A 23,674-nucleotide genomic window follows, 5' to 3' on the forward strand; every position below is an offset into this window, starting at 1 on the left:
GCCCAGGCTTCCTGTGCCAGGAAGATAAGAGTCCACAACTTCTGGCTGTAAAGACCAGCAGGGACTGAGTCAGTGGAAGAAACTGCTGGAGCACCAAGCAGTTCCTCTTAAAGAGCCCACGCTCAGACTCACCTACTGAGACTCACTCCCTCTGAGCTCCAGCACTGGACTTGAAAGGCACCAGTGGTATACAGGGAGGTTTCTGGCATCAAGGTGAGCAGAGGCCAATGTCCCTTTTCTGAATGCTCCACCCACAGAGCCAGCAGGTTGGTGCCATATCTGACACTCCATCAACCTGGCTGACACTGTTTAACCTGCCTTGGAGATTCCCAGAGATCCCCAGAGACCTCACCCCACCCAACTTACAGGCCCACCCAAGCTTCTTTTCCATATGAATGACTTGTCTTGGCTCATGCTTTACAACTTCCTAAATCCTCTCAAACAAACAACAACTGGCTTCAGTGAGCCCCAGTTCTGGCACTATCAGCCTAGATTCACAGCTATGCTTTGCCTGGGAGTCTCCAAGCCCAGCATGAGTAGCAGCCATCTCAGATTGCTTTATAGCTCAGGAAGGGTAGACCCAAGTAAAACACAGGTGGGGGCTGACCTAGGCCTGCACCACCTGGGAAACCCAAGGGCCAGCACACCCAGTGGACTGCTACAGACCACGTCAGAGCACCACCGCCCTGTCCCTGCACAACTCCTCCATGGGCGGAGGTTGGTGGCCAGTGGTCACAGCCAGTCCTTGCAGCTGACTGGCCTGAGTAAACCCCTCCCACTGACCTGCCAACAGCAACCAAACTCAACTACAAGAGGAGGGTGTACTCAGCCTACACAAGGGGCACACCCTGAGTGCCCAGCTTGAGTGATAGGGGAAGCTGTGCACTGGGCCCTACAGGATACCTACTATATTGGGACATACTATCAAGACACAGAACCAAAACAGCTCTACCTAATACATAGAAACAAACACAGGGAGGCTGCCAAAATGAGGTGACAAAGAAACATGGCCCAAATGAACAGATCAAAACTCCAGAAAAAGAGCTAAATGAAATGGAGATAAGCAATCTATCAGATGCAGAGTTCAAAAACTGGTTATAAGGATGCTCAAGGAACTTAGTGAGAACCTCAACAGCATAAAAAAATCCAGTCAGAAACGAAGGATATACTCAGTGAAATAAAGAAGAATTTAAACGGAAACAACAGCAGACTGGATGAAGCCAAGAATCAAATCAATGATTTGGAACATAAGGAAGCAATAAACAACCAATCAGAACAACAAGAAGAAAAAACAATCCAAAAAATGAGGATAGTATAAACATACTCTGGGACAACTTCAAGAGATCCCACATTTGCATCATAGGGGTGCCAGAAGGAGAAAAGAAAGAGCAAGGAATTGGAGATCTATTCCAAAAAATAATGAAAGAAAACCTCCCTATTTTGGTGAAAGAAATAAACATATAAGTCTAGGAAGCACAGAGTCTCAAACAAGTGAACACGAAGAGGCCCATTCTAAGACACATCCAATATATAATTTAATTATATAATTAAAGTGCCAAAGGTTAAAGATACACAGAGAATCTTAAAAGCAGCAAGAGAAAAGCAGTTAGTCACCTATAGGGGAGTTCCCATAAGACTGTCAGCTGATTTCTCTAAAGAAACTTTGCAGGTTAGAAGGGATTGGCAAGAAATATTCAAAGTCATGAACAGGAGGGACCTACAGCCAAGACTGTCCTACCCAGCAAAGCTATCACTTAGAATCAAAAGACAGATAAAGAGCTTCCCAGACAAGAAAACACTAAAGGAGTTCATCATCACCAAACCATTATTGTATGAAATGTTAAAAGGACTTATTTAAGAAGAAAATAAAAACTATGAACAATAAAATGGCAAAAAATACAAATCTACCAACAATTGAATCTGAAAAACAATAAGCAAACAGGAACAACAGAGACAGATTTATGGATACAGAGAACATTTTGATGGCTGCCAGGTGGGAGGGGAGTGTGGGGGAATGGGTAAAGAGGTGAAGGGATTAAGAGGCACAAACAGGTAGTCATGGAAGAGCCATGGGGATGTAAAGTACAGTATAGGAAATGGAGTAGCCAAAGAACATATATGAATGACCCATGGACATGAACAATGGTGGGGGGATTGCCTGAGGGAGTGGGGGGTGCTCGGTGGAAGGGGGCAAAGAGGGAAAAATCAGGACAACTCTAATAGCATAAACAATAAATGTAATTTTTAAAAAAGAATGTCTGAATAACAGATTGACAATTGAGAAACCAATGAACCCATATTGGGAGGAAAATATTTCTATTACTTATTTAATTGTACAATACTTATACTAAGTATTACCAAGTATATTTTAGTGGCACCATACTAAATAGTATGTTCAAGCAAGAAATTCCCTAGATGTATAAAATTAAGGTCTTAAACTCTTTTTGGAACAGAAAACAAATTTCAAAGTAATCAATGTGTGCATACACTTCACCTTTAGTGGTAAATACCAATATTAGGGTTTATTATATTGATGTAAACAAAAAGTCAGCCAGATATTTCTCCAGCAAAATGGGTTTATTCTAGAACAAGTAATTGCAACCCAGTACATGCAACCATGATGAGTGATGAAGAGTCAGACACTCCTTTCCTTCTGCTCTTCTATTTTCCTATTCTATTTCCTCAACGAAGGAGATGAATTGTTTTAGGTAGGGGAAAAGTAAGTTGGGAAGGTTGTCACAGAGTTTCCCTGTGGTGCCTTGCAATCAACATAGGATGTGAGAGCTCCCCCTCCTGGCCTCTCTACTTCACTTTAAAAGAGATTCCAGTTAATGAATTTTTTACCATTATCAGAATCAGAGGGATTCTCAAAATGTAAACTAAAGTTAAGACTAGATCAATGAAAATACTAAACATTCCTTTTTGTTATCAATACCATTTCCTTGTAATATTATTAGTGAAAATATAGATTTAGAAAAGATAGATATTTCCTGATAATATAACAATGCAGAGAACACGCTATAGCTGTCCTATTTAGAAACCTAAAATTAATAGGATACAGTTAAAATAAAGAAAACATTTAAAACAAAGTAAATCCAGGTATTTCAATATTAACAAAAAATCAGGTGATAAAACAAAAACTGTTTTTGATACCTTGAGGACTAGTAGTCTATCCACGGGAGGGATTTTCCTAAACATATATTCTTAACACCAGGAGATTGCTACTTCAATATTAGATTATGCTGTAAAACTAACTGTGTTATGCAAATGTAATTTTCAAAGAACAAAACTTAATAACTAAGTGCTAAAGTAGCTCCACATAATGTCTATTTGATATGATTTCTCTATATTGTACTCTCTAGTTTTGACTACTGGCACACTCTAGAATTTTTTGGTTTTGTTACAATGGTTGTTGGTCTGTGCTTTAGGAAATTCGAAATAACAGAAATACCTTTTAGCACATGACATAGTGCAGAATCGCTTTGACCGCAGAAATTCGTTAGCATATCCCATCTTTCCACAGAATTCACACTTGAGCAATTCACTGTCCATTTCTTCTAATGTCTCTAAAAAAGAAGGAAACAAAGGGAAAAACTTCCAAAAATTTAATTGTGGCAAATTGTTTTTTAGCCTCTATTTTGGTTGAATGCTGCCTGTTCAGAACCCTCCAGGAAACTTAAAGGAATGAGCTTTGAACTTTTCAATCCACATCCACTTTGGCAGGGCAAAGCCTCTGAAAACAATCACCTGCACCAATTCCTTCTTTCTCCTGAATAAAAATTTTATGGGGTTTTCTCTATATACATAAGCAATATACTTTAAAGGTTCATTATGCTAAGAATCCAATATGTCTAAAATGTGCAAACAGCTTTATTAAGCACGGTAAAAGAAATGAAGATGAGTAAGACAAAGTCACTACCCTACAGGAGGAACACTTTCAAAAGGCACCTTGTGGGATATAAACTTTGGTACACTGTGCTATGGAGCTACACAGCAGCCAATACTTAATCCTAACTGGAGAGAATAAGGATGACTTCAAAAAAGAAGGCAAAATTTTGATATGTCTGATTTTAGAGGAGCATGTAAAACGATGAACATTCTCAAAGATCCATAGTGTAAAACATGTAAAGATGTATATATCTAATTATAAAACACTCCCTACACTACACTCCCTTTTAGATGATATTAAAACAAAAATAACTTACATTAATCTTTAAAATCACAAATAGTTTTGTAATTTCTAACCTCTGCTTCTTTTTGTCAGAAATGCTCTCTATTAAGTTAGAATGTCATTCCTCCACCTTAATATCCATAACTTTCTTTGAGCCACACTATCTAAATCCTCAAGTATTCAGTAGCAGTCACCTGCAAGCAAGCAACTTAATCTTCATGACCCACAGTTTTCTAATCTGTAAAATGGAGTTAATAATGCCTTTTCCAAAGAATTGCAGTGAAGACTACATGAGTGCCCAACTGGTGGTAGGCATAGAAAAGGGAGAGTTCCATTTCCTATTTTCCACAAAACCAACTGTGCCAAGAACTGTAAGTGCTTAGGAAATACTTCAATGAAAACTAAATTCTTAAATCCACCATATTTTTCCATTTTCTGGCATCCTCAAAATTCCTATGCAAAAAAGCACTCCACTAACTAAAGCTTCTAGCTGTGAGCTCCATATGTGCTTTTTTTCTATGTATTCATTAACCACGCCTTACTAAGATGAAGAAAAGGACTCTGAAATGTAGCCCTGGATAGCATGTACTAAATAAGCTTAAACACTCAGATTATCTAGTATTATCAGAGAAGCAAATGGCAAAGTGTAAATCACGTGAAGACAGCAAGAACTACTAAAAACTAAATACTGTGAAATATTTGAAGTTCCAAGGGACATCCAAACAGGTCTGTCCAGAAAAAGTCTATCCATTGTTAATGAAAACAGTTTGCACAACTTCGATATAGCCTGGCAGACAAGGAGAATGGACTGGAATGCACATGTGTGAATGACGACGACTTCACTGTACTATCAATGGAGGCGGTAGATGCCACTGAGTGAGCATGAGTACTGTGTGGCCATCACATTCAAAATGACTGGGCAAGCAGAGCAACAAATCTGCACCAAAGTTTGCATTAAGCTTAAACATTACTCTGTGGAAACTATTCAGATGATTCAGAAGGTTGCAGCTATGGGCAACTGGTGATTGGCAGCTTCATCACGACAATGTGCCCGCTCTTATATCACATCTCATGCAGAGTTTTTTTGGTGAAACATCAAATCACCCAGGTACTTAACCCCCCCGACAGCCCAGATTTGGTCCCCTTCAATTTCTGGTTTTCCCAACACTAAAGTCATCTTTGAAAGGGAAGAGGTTTCAGACCATCATGAGATTCAGAAAAATACAACAGGACAGCTGATGGAGACTGGGAAAACTGTGTGAGGTCCCAAGATGCCCATGTTGAAGGGGACTGAGGAGTCATTGTCCTATGTTTCTTGTATCTTGTTTCTTGTATCTTGTATCTTCTTCAATAAATGTCTTTATTTTTTCATATTGCATGGCTGGATACATTCTGGACCTGATGCAGTCAATGCCTGATCGAATCATTAACTGGCAAGTGATCATTTTATGGAAATTCTCAAGACTGCCTTCATAAGAAAAAGTCATCTATTTAGTAGCAATGAGGAAGAAATAGTTTCAAAACAAGTAAAATAAAAATTGCTCCTTCTAGTGACCTAGAAATGGCTTTCACACAACTGTGGCAAAACATCACGTTCCAGGACCTTATGTCCTAACTTCCAGGGTGTTGTTTTTACTCTGTAATGCTTGTAACTTGATCAACCTTGAAGAGTCTGTACTGGAGAGAGAACCTTTCACTCAACCACAACTGCCACAATCCAACCCCAAAGGGTACATTCCTCAAGTTGTTCTATTTCCAGGCTATACTGAAAGATTTGTTTCAACAGTTTTTATTAGTTAACGGACAATATGCAACAGTTGATAACAGAATACCATATTTTGCCATGTATAATGTGCCCCCATGTATAATGTGCAGCCATGCTTTTGTGTGCATTATACACGGGATTATCACACCCATTACTATACCATGGTACACACTCATTATACCCATGTATAGTGGACATCCTTATTTTTTCCTCAAAAACTTGGGCAACAAAGTATGCACTATACATGGCAAACTACAGTGCCTTGGAAAGGAGAAGCAAATGTTTTTGCTGGTGATAGAGGGGAGATCCCAAACAGGTATGATCTAAGGGTTAACGTCCTAACAAAAAGAGACCATCAGTTTTATTTCTCATAAAGAAGAGAACAGTAACAGATTCCCAAATCCCTGTTCCAATGTTTGATCAGAATTTAACAAACTTGGTAATTTACCAAGGCTCTTTCTTCACATTTGTGAACAAAACTACAGCACCAAATGAGTCAAAAAAAACTGCTGCTTTAGTTAATAAAGACTGGACTCTGTGGCAGAAACAGCTATAATTCTCCACTATTCATTCTTCACTTTTCTCCCACGCTAACAAAATCCTAAGTTTTAGCTAGGAATGTGACCACTGAGAATACACTACAGTTTCTGCCCCAGGTTGGTCAATTTCTGACCAACAACATTTGAATGGAAATGCTTGCAAGTCCCCTTTCCCCCATCTCACTGACTAGCACGTGAGCATGAAGATCAGCTATCTTGGAAGAAACAACAACATCATAGGGATGGCAGAGCTGTCAGACACTGGCTGCTTAGGTGCCCAGTGTCCGGGAGCCCTACCTAGGCTGCTCATCTTCAGGCGACATCACAGAAAAGTACACTTCCATCTTACTTAATTGAATATTATTCTGGGTCTCTCATGAAGAGGTCAAACAAATATCTTCACTAATAGAGGTCTCCAATTTTGTAAGAGAAGGCATTACTTTATTTTTCCTGAAGATTTGAGATCACTTGAGGATCAGCAGCAAAAAGGGAGGCAATGAGACAGAAACCATCAGTGTGATGATTTACCAGAAAAGACCTAAGATACTTTTGTAGCCATAGGCTGCTGGTTGGAGATTCTGGCTATAAAACCAGTCCAAATGGAAACATAGTTTATTCTTCAAAATGAGAATAACCCTCACATTAGTTTTTTTTTTAAATACTGAATTGAACTGTATATACTACTAAAACCAAAGCCCCTAAATAAGCGACCTCACCATTTCACCCTATAGCACTTCCCATAAATAGTGATGTATACAGTAATAGAAACACTTTATAAAATTACACTGATAAATTATGAAGTATTTAAAATTTTGGCACATTTTATGCAAAAATATGTACAGTATTACATAGATTAACCACCTTTTTATTGCATATATTTAACATGTAACACTGTGTAAATTTAAGGTGTATGTGTTAATTTGATACACTTATCTATTATGATTGCCATTTTAGCAGTATTTACCACCTCTATCACATTATATAATTATTCTTTCTTTTTAGTTGTTGGGGTAATTAAATTTTACTTTCTTAGCAAGTTGGATGATTGTAGTGCCATATTGTTGTCTATACTCATTATATCTCCATGGCTTATTTACTACTCGTTGATTAATCTTCTTTAAATCTTTCTTTTCCGTACTCTGGAATGTTACCCTGTTAAACTACCTTTTGCCTTATCTTCCACCAATTCTTTTCTTCCTCTTCTCACTGTGACTACAAGTATCAACTGCATGCCAAACCTCTACATTCATCCTACAAATAACAAGCATAGTTTCCAAAGTCACTCTTGTTCATATCACCTGCCTAAAAATCTTCAATAATCATCCTCTTTTTTTTAAAGATTTTATTTATTTATTTTAGACAGAGGGGAAGGGAGGGAGAAAGAGAGGGAGAGAAACATCAATGTGTGGTTGCCTCTCACACTCCCCCCTACTAGGGACCTGGCCCACAACCCAGGCATGGGCCGACTGGGAATCAAACCAGTGACCCTTTGATTCACAGGCTGGCACTCAATCCACTGAGCCACACCAGCTAGGGCAGTAACCATCCCCTTAACAAGATAACTTGTATGGCTTTAGCCAAATATCCAAGGTACTCTAGAATCTGACTCTCTCAGTCATACTTCCTACTATACTTCTCTAACCCCACCATCACTCTTCACTGCCTCCTCCCTAAATTACCAATCACTTAAGCATCCTTTGTACATTTATTCACAGTGTTCTAACCTGAAGGGGTCTTCCTGTTTGTTACAGTAAATCTGTCCTTTATCATTCAAGACCGAGGTCAGATTCCATCTCTGCACAAAACTCACCAAGCTAGCAATAATCTCAACCAGTTTTAAAGTCTCAAATTCTTACTGTCTACACAACTAGTTTAAAAGCTACCATATGTTGTTCTGTAGTTATCTTTCTGTTGTGGAGATTTGCTAGCTTCTACCAGATCAAAAGATTCTCTCAGGTTCTAGCACAGGAGCATACGCTCTACGTCTATTATATACAAACCATGGGTATCATGAAATACGCTGTGAAGCTTCCCAAGTTTCCTATTTTCTCCACTGTGTATACACAGAGAAATAATATGTATGCTTTACAGCCTGGAACTTTCATTTATACACTTCCTGTAGATATAGAAAAGGAAAAAATCCCTTCCCACTCATCTTTACTTCTCTTCATCTCAAATGAAAATTTTTTCAGATAAAATACTATGTACTGCAATATAACTAAAAGCAAGTATTCAGGAAAATCAAACTCAAATAACAAAAGGTAAAATGCAGGCATTGTTTGGATCCTGATTTGAACAAAGTAACTACAAAAGAACATTAAACAACTGATATAATTATAAAACTGGGGAAATATGAATAGGGACCAAGTACTAGGCGACACCAAAGAATTATTATTGATGTTATTTTGTGTGATACAGTATTACAGTTACTTAAGAAAATGTACAGTTTTTAGACATGCATACTAAAGTATGTATCAGTAAATTAAAATGAGGACTATGATTTTTTAAAACAGAAATAAATGAAGAAAAAAGGGAAAGAGAAAAGCAACAGAGAGAGAGAATGGGAGCTGGAGGGAGAAACCCAAAGAGATGGATGTAGCAAGTGTGGCAAAACTATTTTTGAAATCGGGTGATAACCCTGAGTCTGGGTGAGTGGGGATTCACTATACAATTGTAATTGTTTGTATTTTAAATTTTTTCATAGTTAATATTCCTTTTCTTTAAAATGCATCAAACTGAACCCAACTTTTATATTACTACCATTCTCTTTACTGTTTAAATAACAAGGTTATGAATATACTGCAACAGTTCGTAAATTACAAACAATGACAGAGGTGCCTTCCTTGTATGATTTAGGAAAAGTATGAGCAAAGACAGCACCCATTTTGCTTACTGGCATGCTCAGTAAATGTTTGCAAAATCAATTAACTAGTTTTAGGTGAAATATGCTAATGTATTGAGGACAATAACTTACACTGAGATGTGAATTAATTCACTACTATAGAGCCCTGCCTATATTAAATGTTGCACAATTAACCTGAATTGCATGAATTGCAGGACCATGCTCAGAATCAGTAGAAGATAAAATATACAATTTTGCATGTATTTGTATTTGCTCTCCTGCAGTCATTTTGTATACCACTCTGACTTTTATGGAATATTCACTGTGAGAATTAAGTCTATAAAAAATATTCTTTGACATTAAGGAGATTTAGTGACATTTTCCTTTGAACAAATTTAATCACCTCTTGACTGAGAGTACATCCTTAACACAGCTGTAATGCCCAACTGTTACCAAACATCAGAATATGGAAAGTCTAAAACCAAACAATCCAGAAGCTCTAAATTTTTAAGCAAACTCAGTAAAATTGTCACCTATTTAAGTTGGATTAAAAAAAATAAAGACAGAAAATTCGTTGTTTTGATGCTAAAATTTTGAATTAGTGTCCTGTATAATGGAATTTTTCCCACCCACACTCTTTCCTAAGTGAAACTGACATTATGCAAATTAATACCTAGCTTGTTATTTTTATTACTTGACCACTAAGGGTCTGTTTAGCTTTCCTATTATTTTAGTCAAATAATGGATTAAATGAGAATAAAAATAAATACTCCCAAGTAAAAAATCTGTGTGGAATAAAAATTCATGTCCTGTTTCAAGCAGTAAAAGTCAAAGTTAATTTAAAGGGTATCATAAGTAAAAGCCACAAACCTTCAGCAATCATGTCTTCCATCTCCGTGTCAGATGAATTATCTGCATGCTTTGTATTATTCTGTAGCTCTGGCTGAACACACACAGAATTTATCACCTGATTATCCAAAAGAGGCCTTTTTTTCACAGGCTGGTCTATAAGCAAAGATGAACGACTCACCTTTAAAAGAGAGAAGAGAATAAAATCAAATAATCTTTTTAAAGACTTTCAGAAATAAGTTGGTTAAAAACATCTTGAAAAGAACGGTATCTATGACAATTTGCTTGTTCAATTGATCAGATACAGTCAGTAAGTGCTATATTATGTGAAAAAAGTTAGGCTACTTGAACGTAAACACTTCATAGTTCAGGTAGTCAGCAATATGGATACTTCAAAGTCTCTGCTGAACAGAACCTAGCATCCTAGTTTTAGGCAAGTAGTTAAGAAAAAGTCTTTTCTTAAAATCAGTAATAAATTTTTATTTGCCATTTTCTTTATTTTTTTCTGCAACAACTTTTAAGACTTACTTTTTACGTGCAAAGCTTTTTATATGTAGGGTTATCTCCTCAGAATAGATCATTATTATGTGGATTATATAGGTAAGGGGGGAAATGGGCAGAGGACACAAAGAGATAATTCTCCAAAGAAGACATACAGATGGCCAACAGACAAATGAAAAGACAGCCAGAATCACTAAACATCAGGCAAACGCAAATCAAAACCACCAAGAGATACCACCTCACACCAGTCAGAATGGCTATTGTCAAAAAGTCAACAAACAACAAGTGCTGGTGAGGATGTAGAGAAAAGGGAACTTCCATGCATTGTTGGTGGGAATATAAATTGATGCAGCCACTATGAAAAAATAGTATGAAGATTCCTCAAAAAAACTACAAAGAGAACTACCATCTGACCCAGGAATTCCACTACTGGGTATAAAGCCAAAGAAATCCAAAACACTAACTCAAAAAGAGAAATGTAGCCCTATGTTCACTGCAGCATCATTTACAATAGCCAAGATATGGAAGCAACCAAACATCCATACACAGACAAATAAAGTGGTACATACAATAGACTATTACTCAGCCATGGAAAGGAATAAAATCTTGCCATTTGTGGCAACATGGATGGACCTAGAGGGTATTACACTAAGTGAAATAAGTCCTACAGAGAGAGACAAAGTTAATATGATTTCACTTATGTGGAATCTAAATAAACAGAACAAACAAAACAAAAAGACTCAGAGAAACATCAAACTGATGGCTCTCAGAGGGGAGGGGTTGGGGGATGAGAGAAAAGGTAAAAGGTGACTATAGTCAGTAATACTGTGATAACTTTGAACAGCGACAGATAATTACTAGACTTAGTGTAGTGATTACATTGTAAGGTATATAAATGTCAAATCACTATATTGTACACCAACTATACTTAAATTTAAGTAAGTAAATAAATAAATAAGATGAGAAAACTAGCGTTCAAACTGTTCAGCTGATTTCTTTACAAAAGCGAAAACAGGACTAGAACTCAAGTCTCCTAATTCTTAGTTCAGCAACCAAATCCAGTGTAATCATAAGTAATGGAAAAACCTGCAAACATTAAACATTAAAATTAATAAAAAATTCACTGATGTTTAGTGTATTGGAAATTTATACATTTAACTTTAGAGAATAATTATCTATAAACTTTTAAACTGTGTCCATTTCAGTTAGTATATTTAATATGTCTCAAGTAAAATTTATAAAAGTTATTTCTGTAAAAAAACTATAATATTCATTGCTGCTAAGGGTATACACTTCTGGTATGTTAATTAATTTAAATAAGCTTTCTAATAAATAATTTAGTAATATACATATGGAATCTTATGAATAAGTATGTAATATGATTTAATACCTGTACTTTGGAGAAATTTATGCTAAAGAAAATGTTTAAAACACGGATAATTTAAATACAAAGATACTTCTTTCAGGACTATTTGAATAGTGAAAAAAAAGGAAACCTAACTGTCCAATAATAATGGAAGGATTACATATATTATGGTTGTACATAAAGTAGAATATTATGTAATCTTTCAAAATGTTTCCAAAGTACTATTAATCATATGAGAAAATAAATGCTCAACATAGTATATCTTGAAAGTGAAAGGAGCAAAACTATATGTAATTAACAATCTTGATCATATAAAAAATATATATAAACATACACATTATGGCATTACTGGGGATTTTTCTGTACATTTCCCAAATTTTCCTTTTTTTGTAATCTTAAAAAAACATTGTAACTGTCACTAGTAATAATTGGTAATAATAACTATGCCTATTAAGTGCCAGGAACTACACAGGACAATTTATGTACATTTAATCCTTACAACAACCTTAACCCTAAAAGCCAAGTATCATCTCCATTTGCCAGATGAGCAAATGAAGATCAAAAAGACTGAGCGACTTCATAAAGGTAAGAGCCAGGATCCAAACACTGAGGAGCAGGGAGAAATGACTGGGCCTCCACTCACTGCAGCAGGTTTCTTATAAGAGATCCAAGTTTAATACAAACATGGTAAACTGAAAACAAAGCAATTGATTAGGCAACCAACTATCACAGTGCATATCTTCCCTACCCATGAATTTCAAATATCAGATGATTCAAAGACCTTCAAAATAAACTTTTTTTTTTGGCCACTCCTATTCATTTTCTAAGGAAACTGTTCACCTGTAGATAGTATCATATAAAATACACACAGCTAGTCTCAAACTGTAAGACTTTTAGTGATAGATACTTTCAGGTGAACATTTTAAAGCATTTTTAAAAGTCTGACTGAAGGCTGAGACTTAAGAACAATGAAAAATATTTCAGGGTACACACAGGAAGCAACCGATTGATATTTCTCTCTCACATCAATGTTCTTCCCTCTCTCTCCCTTGCTTTCTCTGTCTCTCTAAAATAAACACACATATCCTCAGGTGAGGACTTTTTTAAAACAGAATAATTAGACTATCTATTTGCTAATTAGAAACCATCAACTGGGTAACTCAAGAAGGATTAGGTCACTGGGAAGTTATTTTCTATACCCAAGTTAAAGTTCACGAAGTATCAGGTGATACAAGAAATACAATTAAAAAAAAAAACACTTTGTCATTTCAGTTCCCTTAAAAAGAAAAAATAAGAAAGTTTATTTCATTGAAATAACCTTCCAACTACCTTTCTCTAAAAATTGTAAATTGGTATCTTTATATACTCAAGTTTCCCTCCTTAGTTTATACATAAGTATGTAGTATAAAATTCTGGAAGTATATTTGGAATATATACATGATATATATATAAAGAGATCAATTCTAGATAAAAGAGTGACAACTTTTTTGAAATAAAATCACAAGCTTTTTATGAGAGAATGATAGACTAAATTGAAAAACTGTTACATGAATTTTTAAAAAATATAAACTTCCTTGTTACTTACAGGAAATGGCTCCAATCCCTCCTGAATCACAAAGCCTTCAATAACATGTGTCAAGATCTGTGGTTTAACAATGGCCTGTGGAGGTTTGTTTTCTATACTGGGAATGCTACTGGGCACAGACGTACTATTACTCCTTGTAGTAGCAGCTGGAAGTAAGAGTGGAGGAGGAGGAACAGAAACATGTGAAGGGTCTGAAGGAGATTTAATTACTGAAGCGCTGACTGATGCCACAGCAGGTAATTCCACTTGTTCTGAAAAAAAAATCATTTCTTAAATTTTAGCCCAGGCAAATATGAAAGAAAATTAAAAAATAATCATTAATAACCATTAATCATAATAAACAGTTACTATCTGGTGCTCAAAAAATCATTCTAAAAACTTTATATTTATTATCTCATTTAACTTGCACAATAACCTTAAGAGATAAAAACTACTATTATCCCCACTTTACAGACGAAGGGGGTAATTTGCTCAGTTATCATTCTAGTCATGGTTAAAAAGAACTGTCCCATAAAGCATGAGTATGTTTTAGAATGTCAACCTAAGAATAATTACTGCCTTGGCCTGTGTGGCTCAGTTGGTTGGGTGTCCCGCAAAGCGAAATGTCGCTGGTTCAATTCCCAGTCAGGGCACATGCCTGGGTTGCATGTTCAGTTCCCTGTTGGGGTGCATGTAAGAGGCAACCCACTGATGCTTTTCTCTCACATTGATGCTTCTCTCTCCCATAGATGTTTCTCTCCTCTCTCACTTTTCTCACTCCCTTCCTCTCTTTCTAAAAATAAATAAATAAATAAATAATATTTTTTAAAAAAAATACTAAAATGGTTGCTTCTTCAAAAATGTTAAGCAACATAGATATAAACTCCCTATGTTACTGTTTATATATTCCAAATGGTATGATGGAATAAAAGTACTTGAAAAGTATGCTTAAATAAAAAGGATCATAAACTACATAGAATAAATAATGTTTTAATGAATTACACAGGTCTAATCACTTTTATTTCAAGCGGTAAGGCTGATCCAAATCCATGCACAAATGTTCTCTCTCTTTTTTTAAACTCTTCAGTGGCACTGTATGCGTCAATTTGGGGAACACCGCACCACTACGCAACTGCAAAATGTTGGGCTGGATCACTGCGATGTCTCCCTTTCGAACTCTGGAAGACCACAACAAGATAGCCCGACAGCCTGTGATCACAGAGACTGTCCCTATCAATCCGTTTGGTGCCACCAAACCTTTACTGCCTGTATTAATAAAGTGGAAGGATGAAACCAGCTGACAGCTAAAAATATCAGTGAGTATAGATAGCTGAGAAAAATTTGAAAAGAACAGAGACTTATGAAAACTGCATCTTAGATGGAAACAAATCCCTCTATTTTGCAGGTTAGTTTATTTCATGATTTGATGAGAGTTATTCTACATACCGACCCTGCTTGCCTTCCCCCTTCATATACACAAAAGAATAATAAGCATGAAGTAAGTTATAGGAAGATTCACAGTCTACATTGTACTTAAGACAATTTGGCCAGAGGGACAAGCTTGACAGGATCTCAGACTACATTCCCTGCCTCATGTGTGAAGATATTCCTGTGTTCCAATATTTCAAATATTTTACAATTTCCTTTGAGTACCATGAGTAATGCTCATTAGGAATTAAATTACAGTCACAATGCGAGGTTACTACCCAATTACTGTAAACTTCTATTTCTGCCTTTAAACCAAAATTCCAGAAAATCTGCAGCAACATAAATCCATTTTCAGTGTACCAAAAATAGAAAGATTTCATACTATAGTTAAGATTTTCTTAAATCTGCCTTTTGAAGTATTGTTTTGAATATACAAAGGCAATAACATTAAACCGTCTTAAATATTTTATATAATTTTTTTGACTAAGCATTTTCTATTTTTCAGGAGGGGAAAAAATTGGAGGAAAACTGGTTTCCCTGTTCTATGCTTTCCAGAGAGTCACATCTGCAGTAGGGAATGAAAGCTGGAAAGAACGGAGGGTTGGAGATGTGGCATGTTGAAGAAAAGAAACGGTGAGACCTGCTTTGGCAGTAAAGTCAGTGTCCCATTACAGTTCACTTTCACGCCTGTTACAGTGCTTCTTCTCCCCTGCACTGATCACAAGGACCAGGAGATAGTCAATAGGACGGAATACTTACAGCAAAGCCTGCACCAACGTTGGTATTATCTGGATCAGGGGTAAACAAACTTTCCATAAAGGACAATACGGTCTTTGCAACTACTCATCTTCGCCACGATAGCACAAAAGTAGCCACAGACAATATTTGAACAAATGAATGTGGCTGTATTGCAGAGAACTTTATTAAAGGACAATGGAATTTATATTTCACATAATCTTCACATGACATGAAGTATTATTCTGCTTTTGATTTTTTTTAACCATTTAAAAACTTCATGAGCTAAGGATAAAAACTAAACTATCCTTAGCTCATGGACCATACAAAAACAGGCAGCAGAAAAGATTTAAAGCGTGAGCATTTGCCAACCCCTGACCTAAATATAATATTCATAATTTTTTTTTTAAAAACCCTAACACAGAATGTATCTTTTTTAGGTCTAAGACACTGGGCTTACAGATCATATTGATGTTTTAGTAAAACATCTAGGATTCATAGTCACTCTGATATTGTGAGGAGGAAAATAAAAAGATGTACTTGAACTTAAAAGTAGCATGCAAGTAGTGAATAAGAATGTCAATGCTTATGCTCAGAAATTTTTTAATCCATCTCTAGTAAGAATCAGTGAGACTTAATTTAAGTACTGTATGGGAAAAAACACTTTTAAAAGCATTTATTCAATCTAGATTACAAGCAATTATGAGGAATGCCAGATGCGGCTTCAAATGCTTTGTGATTTGGGGAGAATATAATTGAAATCTTTTGATAGAACTTTTGGCTTATTCCAATTTTTACGCTAGAAATAGCCTGATACATGAATCTGATCATATGAAACATATCTATAACAAACTGATAAAAATTAGGAAGCTACAATATGTTTTTCATTTGGGTGGCTCCTCGTCAATTGTTCTAATTGTTCCTCTTCAAAAAGAGATCTTTAATTATAATGTATATTTTACCGCAATCAATTACATAACAAATTAGTTTAATACCATCTGTAGCACGGGGGGCGGGGGGGGGGGGAGAGGAACACTTTGCCATTACTAACATTTACTTAATAAAAAAATTCCCCCCAACTGAGAAATTTCCTTACCTAACAAAGGATGTTCAGAAGTCAGATCTTCTCCTCTCCCTACAGTGATAGCTGCCGGAGACAGCGTGGGTGGTGGTGGGGTTCTGTCCATCCGGACACATTCATCTGACTCTTCCGGCATTTCTTCTTCACACACATCTTCTACTTGATAAACCTGCAACAACAAACCACACTGCCTTAAAAGGATGCTAAACAATACATTTATTAAGGTGTTCTTAACAAATGTTTTGAAATTTAAAACAAGGCAAAATGATTATTTTATAGTTTGAAAAGAAAACTTTAAAAATGAAGTTTTGCAAGTAATTGACAATATTTCACTAAAAGCAAGCTGTAAATCAGTATCTTTGTTACAAATGACTAAAGTTTCCAGAAAGGTGACAGCTGAGTTAGGATATATTTTTAATGTTAAGAATTAAAAGAAATGTTTTAATTTTATATAGTCTATTTTGGGAATTTACTATTACTTGTTAACTTCTAATTGTGATAAATCAAAATAGATACCATTTTTCACAAGCACACTAAGTCTCTAAAATGACACGCAGTATATCAGGAAATGTACTGCCTACAGAACTACACCCTAGGCTCTTCATTATATTTATGTGAAAGATTAAGTTGTAAAGAGTAGTATCTGAGTATCTATAAAAAAGATATGCATACAATTACATCTTTCTTTAATCTTCTGATCTACTCAATAATTAATGGTTTTTTTATAAGCAAATATCAGGTAAACAGAAAATATCTGTCCTTGAAATAACACACATGCACACACACACACCATCCTAACCCATTTGCTACATTAATTTTAGTTCTTTAATACTGTTCTATAGTAACAAAGTTTTAAGCCTTTGACTTATCTTCTTATTCAATAGTAAAGATTATACTTAAACATGGATTCAAAAGCACTCAGAGAAGGAACCATACAACAAAATATAATTTGTTATTAATTTTTCAGTAACATTAAGACTGATTTTATTTTTTTTAATTTTATTTATTTATTTTTAGAGGGAAAGGGAGAAACATCAATGTGTGGTTGCCTCTCACATGCCCCCTACTGGGAACCTGGCCTGCAACCCAGGCATGTGCCCTGACTGGGAATTGAACCAGTGACCCTTTGGTTCTCAGGCCAGCACTCAATCCACTAAGCCACACCAGCCAGGACTAAGACTGAATTTTCAAAATCCACTTCTAAGGACTGACACAGGTATTTTAATTTGTCATCATTATTTATTTAACCATTGTTTTTGAAATATGATAGGTTTTTTAAAAAGCCACAAAGCAGTTCACCTCCCTTCTTTTATGTACAAAGCTTTTACTTAAATGTACATAGCTTGTGAGTTCTTAAGATTATTTACCTAAACTGATGAAGATTTCTAATAAATGTTAAACCAAAAACCTTTCAACATTAACAAAAAACTTTATTTCTAATATTGTATATATTTTAATCAAACTATTGATAGAGTTTGAAGTACATAAAATTAAATACAAAAATGATCAATATTTCTGAAAACAGAATAACCAGATGTCATAAAGCTGTATCTAACCACAGTGATAGTTTAAAAAAACCAAACTTTCCAAGCCTCTACTAAGAAACCTTTTGCCTTAAACTTTTAAAAAAATCTTATGGTTACTGATGATTTTCTATCAAATATAATATCCAGAAATGTGATCCAAATCAGCTACTAAGTAGACAACATTTTAAAATATTTGCTCATAACTCTGCATCTGGAAACCTGTTTCACCAACAGATTCCTTGACTCATACCTGGACCCTCAGAAGTGAAAGCAGTTGTTTGTTACTGAACGATGTGCAATAATGATAGCTCCTAATATATGAACATAATTTTTTAAAAAATGAAGGTAATATCCAATATAGGGAAAGTCATCCAAAAAAAGTCCTGGGGTTAAAGGGGGGGAAAAACCCTTCTAGTGAGGGGCATTTGCTGTAGTGCTGATGTCTTTATTTGGTGGAGTGGTGGGAATACTGATTCAGAGGTCATTAGACAAGTATGGATTTGTCCACCAGTTCACTTGTGTCTATGTATAGCATTTCTTTCTTAGATATTACTTTTCCTCCAAAGATCACTATCTTTTCTTAAAGTGCTAAACTCTCCTTAACAGTAATACTGTCACGAATTTTTCAAGCACCTACTACGGTACCTTTTAAGGAATCAAAGTTTGATCATGTAAAAGAACTCTGATTTTTAAAAAATGAGAATTGTAAAAGATAAAGAGGCATACACAAATAGCATATTCTGAAGTAATCCATCAAAGAATACTGTAAAATACTATCCATTCATTATTACATTCTTCTAAATCGCCCATTGAAACGCAAGATAAGTTCATGAATAAAAGCAGCAGACAAAAGCAGATCTGTCACAGACATCTGGCAGCACCAGCATAAAAAAAGTCTAAAGGCAACAACTAAAATATTGAAAAAAGCAAAGAAGTGGAGGTTTTGCTGACAAGATAATTAGGAAACTGCACATCACAATTTCTGTTTAGCTCATAACAACTATTCTAAAACTAGCAATGCCTGCCAAACTTACCTCAGTAAAGTACATTAGTCCCATCTGTCTCCCTTTCCTAAATAAACCATGGAATATTGATTAGTTCTAAATTATCTACTCTCACCACCTCTTATCGTTATCATACCCAAACACCAATGAATAACCTTAGTTTTACATCTTTTACAAATATTATCTCTTTAAAAACATACCGATTTTACTTCAATAATTCACACTTATCTTTCAAAATTCAAATCTCTTAAGAAGTAAATATATCCTTCACCCTTAAATATTTAAATCAACCAAGAAATTGTGAAGAAAGGTGTAATTTGTGAAGGAATGTTATTTAGTAAAAAAAACATTTTGTCAAAGATAGTAAAAGAAAAATATAATAGTTTAATAAATAGGCCACAGTACTCAAACAAAGGTATAAGAAGGATAACATGGAAATATCGATATCAAGTATGACCAACCATACCAGTGACAGCAGAGGAAGTTATCGTTTTCACTCACTCACACACACACACACACACACACACACGCACACACATGAAGTCCAAAAATGAAGCAACATAAATTGAAAAAAACTTTTTTGAGAGAACAGAAAATAACAAATTAAGACCATAAATATTTTAGCTTGAATTTAAGTGCTTTGTTTTTGATATCTGTATCCCAAATTTGTTCCTGCAAAGTTTACCCTAACAAAAAAATTAGAAAAATATAAGGAACATAGAGAAATTTTATTTTTTACTTGTTAAAAATCAATAGACTGAACAGACTGAACTAGAAAGAAATAATTTAAATTTGATTTCTTTGAAGGTACTGTACTCTTCAAAGCCTGTGTTTTTGTTACAATATCCATTGTAAACTCTCCAAAACTCCATTGAAAGAAAATAGACATAATTAAATGACAAACTTATTTCCAGATGCTCATTGTTTCTGTTAAGTTCTGTCTAATAAAAGTGAATAGGAAATGGAATTCATTCTCTTTATGCCTATTACTGTCAGTTTTAATGACAATAATAAAGAATCTATAAATTTGCATCCTGAGGACCAAAATGTTTCCCATTAAGGAACAGACTTTGAAACTCCTTTCCTCTGCAAGCAAATGGTTTTTGGTCTTTCAGTGATAAAATTCCTTCACTGAGGTCTTTATATAAAGATATAAACCTCCTTTTGGGAAGACTGTTTTCTTCAATTATAAATTTATTATGAATTTGATCATTCCACCTAAAAGTTTTGAGATCTTATTCAATTTTCACTGTAAATTATTTTATAAATTTAAAAAGTCCCTCAGAGGATGTTTAAAAAAAACATTTTTCAAGACAATTTTCCTTTCTAGGCAACGTATAAACTTTTTAAGTGAGAAATATTCTAAGTTTATATTTTCCCTTAGTAGAAATTTAAAATTCAGAAGTTTAATAATTCTAAAAGATGGTCTACAGTTAATATTTTTTTGCAAAGTTGCATTCTTTCCTACAATAAATTGTTATTACAATTTTAATTATAAAAGATAATTTTACCAAAAATTTGTAACATACAAGCATACCCCTGAAACAAAAGCTCCTAAAGGCCCAGGACTTCAGAATGCACACGACCAAAAAGGTTAGCTAGATAAACGATACGTTTAAGAACATACAAGCCAACAGAAGGGATCTATGAAGGATAATCACCTTAAGAGAAAAAACTTTGTGCAGATGACACTGGTTCAAATGCATTCCCTTGGGGAAAAAAAATCAACTCTGTAAAGATAGCAGATGGATTTGTTTAAATAGTAATAAAATTAACGAGGGACTTTAATAACCATCACAAATTATCAAGCATGCAACCGTACTACAACAAATGGCAATTTTTTTGCCCATACAGCATGTTTGTCAGACACAGAGAGATGGAAATTTCAGGCTTTTTAAATTCACAGGCATGTAGCTCTAGTGATACAATAATGTAGGAGAAAATAGTTTTTACACTTTCAGTTCAGCAAGAAAGTCAAAGAGCTTCCAAGGGCTTACCACTGGTGGATCAACAGGTGCTGGTGGTTGTACTTGTAGGTTTACCGCTACAGTCTGTGGAGGAGGAAGAGTCTGAAACGGCAACTGGACCAAAGCTTCTGCAGCTGGAAGCTCCTCTTCTGACACCAAAGCATTCTGTACCAAAACCTGGCCCTGGGATAGAATTTCAGGCTGCACTTGTAAAGATTGCATAGACTGCAAGGGCAGTGGTGGAATCTGAGCTGGAGGAGATGTCGACATCTGCGGAGGGGTTGCAATTGGGATTGGAGAGGACTGCAGGGTTGAATATTGCTGGTGTGATGCTGGAGACACAATCTGCTGACCTGGGGACACCAAGGCCGACTGCTGAACTGGGCCAATGTGTACAACAGGGGAAGCTGAAAGTGGAAGATGGGATGGAAGATTCAGCGGGGCTGTTGGTTGCACCTGATTAGCAGTGGACGGCTGCAAGTTTGGCCCTGGCTGGAGAGCTGATGACACAAGAGGGTGTGGCTGAATAAGTGCTTGTGGATGAATAATTATAGTAGGAGACTGACTTGGTGAATGAGGTGGTGGAGGAGATACCACCACAGATTGCTGTGCTGACTGTGACTGGCTAGGAGACATTGTTAAAGGAGGGGGATGACTCTGAATTGGTGAACAATGCTGTGACTGGGCATTACTGGGAGCTGGAGGAAGGCCATGGTTTTGGAGTGGTATGCAGTGCTGGGATGGGGGCGGATCTTGAGTTGGATTTTGGAGTGTAATTGGCTGAATTTGCTGTTGCTGCTGTTGTAGTATCAGCTGATGATGGGAAACCTTGGGAGGTGATGAATGAAGAGGAATCTGCTGATGTTTTATTAGAGGATGAGGCTGAATTGGAGGATATGAAGCTGTGAGAGAAAAAAATAAGAATTACTATTTATTTCAAAAATACCATAGAAATTTTAAAATAAATTTAAAGGAGGAAAGTTTTTATATCATAAGGTCATAATCATATGAAATCTATTAAAAAGTCTTCCAGACAAGAGTGACTTGAAAATGCAATGGCAAACATCCCTTTCTTGGGAAACTATAAATTTCATAAAATAAGCTGTACTGTGATAAGTTCTGAAAGAAAATTGCCTAAAACAATTTATAAATCTGAATCTACACATGATTTATTCTTATTAAATTTTATAGGTCCCCAGAATATCTGTATTAAGTTTCAAGAAACTTTATCCACTTGAATTCCTTCTTTGGGGAAAAGAGAAATATCATTGAACAAGTATAATACAGTATATATAAAGAAAGCTTCAAAATCATAACAATGCAATATTAGAATCCATAAAATAACAGTCTCATCCTTTCTAATTTACGTCTAAACATTTTTCCAACTAATCATCAATGTCATTACTAATAAAGCTTCCCAAATAAGTTACCAAATTGAGCCAAGATGAAGAGTTGGTATTATTTAACTCAGGAGGAGAAAACGTTTCTGTATAAAAAGTTAATTCAATTAAGCAAAAGAGATGTGTGTAACTCCTAGAGCATGGTCAAATAATCTCTGTAACTAAGAAATGAAATTTCAGCAGTCCTTCCAAATCTAGGAGAGCACTAGTTTTGCTCAAAGAGAAAATGAGGCAATCAGAAATTCATGTATCTAAATAAAGGATCTTGTTTTACTTCCTTCCCCCTTAGAAAAACAAGCAAATAAACAAAAAAATCTATGGTAATCTCTTAAGTGATAGTACCTGTTTTCTCCAGAGGAGCCACTCACAACAGGGATAACATATATAAAGAACTAACAAAATCAAGTGTCCCCATCAGTATGCCTCTTTTGCATACTGGTGTTTATGTTTACACACAGGGAGATGCTTGTGAAATCCTCTCTACCTAAATAAGAATGGAAACTGGGTTCACTATATATAAATGTATAATCAGTATGTTGTATACCTGAAACTAATATAATACTGTATGCTAACTGTAATTAAAAATAAATTAAAAAAAGAAACAGGGTTTACTAGAAGATAAACTGAAAAGATTGCTTAATATTAATATCATGCAGAAATTATACACATTTAAAACAGATTTAAAGACAGGGCAAAAAATTTTTTTTAATTTCAGAATTTTAGGATAAAGGCCATAAACTTGTCTTGCATCTATTTTTATATTCAACCACATTTGTGACAAAGGCCTTATAAAAACTTCTAACAACTTTTTTTTAAAAAAACTTGGTTGGTTGATATTTAAAATTTGGGAGATCCTTTAAGGAAATTAACTTTTGATTAACATCTCAAAAGAGAGGTGTTTAGAAAGTTCGACAAATTTTTTTTCATGGAAATTAG

The 23,674-nt window shown here is 35.2% G+C and overlaps 1 protein-coding gene and 1 long non-coding RNA gene across 14 annotated transcripts in view; one reads left to right on the forward strand and one right to left on the reverse strand.

The window, feature by feature from the left end:
- The window catches only part of PHC3 (polyhomeotic homolog 3), a 74,653-nt gene that overhangs the window by 16,259 nt on the left and 34,720 nt on the right, over positions 1 to 23,674 (reverse strand). For 10 of the 12 annotated variants that reach the window (XR_006655952.2, XM_045197819.2, XM_024563371.3 and 7 more), the window contains 6 exons: positions 21,369 to 22,240; positions 21,033 to 21,080; positions 16,857 to 17,010; positions 13,619 to 13,869; positions 10,188 to 10,347; positions 3,452 to 3,566 (listed from right to left, as the gene is read on the reverse strand). Coding sequence is in view for 11 of the 12 variants with exons in the window: in XM_045197819.2 (XP_045053754.2) it covers positions 3,452 to 3,566; positions 10,188 to 10,347; positions 13,619 to 13,869; positions 16,857 to 17,010; positions 21,033 to 21,080; positions 21,369 to 22,240 (1,600 nt within the window). In the remaining variant the exon portion in view is untranslated. The remainder of the gene's footprint in view (positions 1 to 3,451; positions 3,567 to 10,187; positions 10,348 to 13,618; positions 13,870 to 16,856; positions 17,011 to 21,032; positions 21,081 to 21,368; positions 22,241 to 23,674) is intronic. The other 2 variants (XM_024563399.3, XM_045197851.2) reach the window with 1 other exon arrangement.
- LOC112307387 (uncharacterized) lies at positions 13,729 to 19,389 on the forward strand. Of its 2 annotated transcripts, XR_008426120.1 has the most exons (4): positions 13,729 to 13,854; positions 14,685 to 14,913; positions 15,531 to 15,658; positions 17,859 to 19,389. It is a non-coding gene; the product is annotated as an uncharacterized lncRNA (long non-coding RNA). The 2 variants fall into 2 exon arrangements; XR_002975045.3 differs by lacking the exon at positions 17,859 to 19,389 and having other exon boundaries at positions 15,531 to 16,500.

This window comes from Desmodus rotundus, chromosome 2 (assembly GCF_022682495.2).
Source record: "Desmodus rotundus isolate HL8 chromosome 2, HLdesRot8A.1, whole genome shotgun sequence".
NCBI classification, from domain to species: Eukaryota; Metazoa; Chordata; class Mammalia; order Chiroptera; family Phyllostomidae; genus Desmodus; species Desmodus rotundus.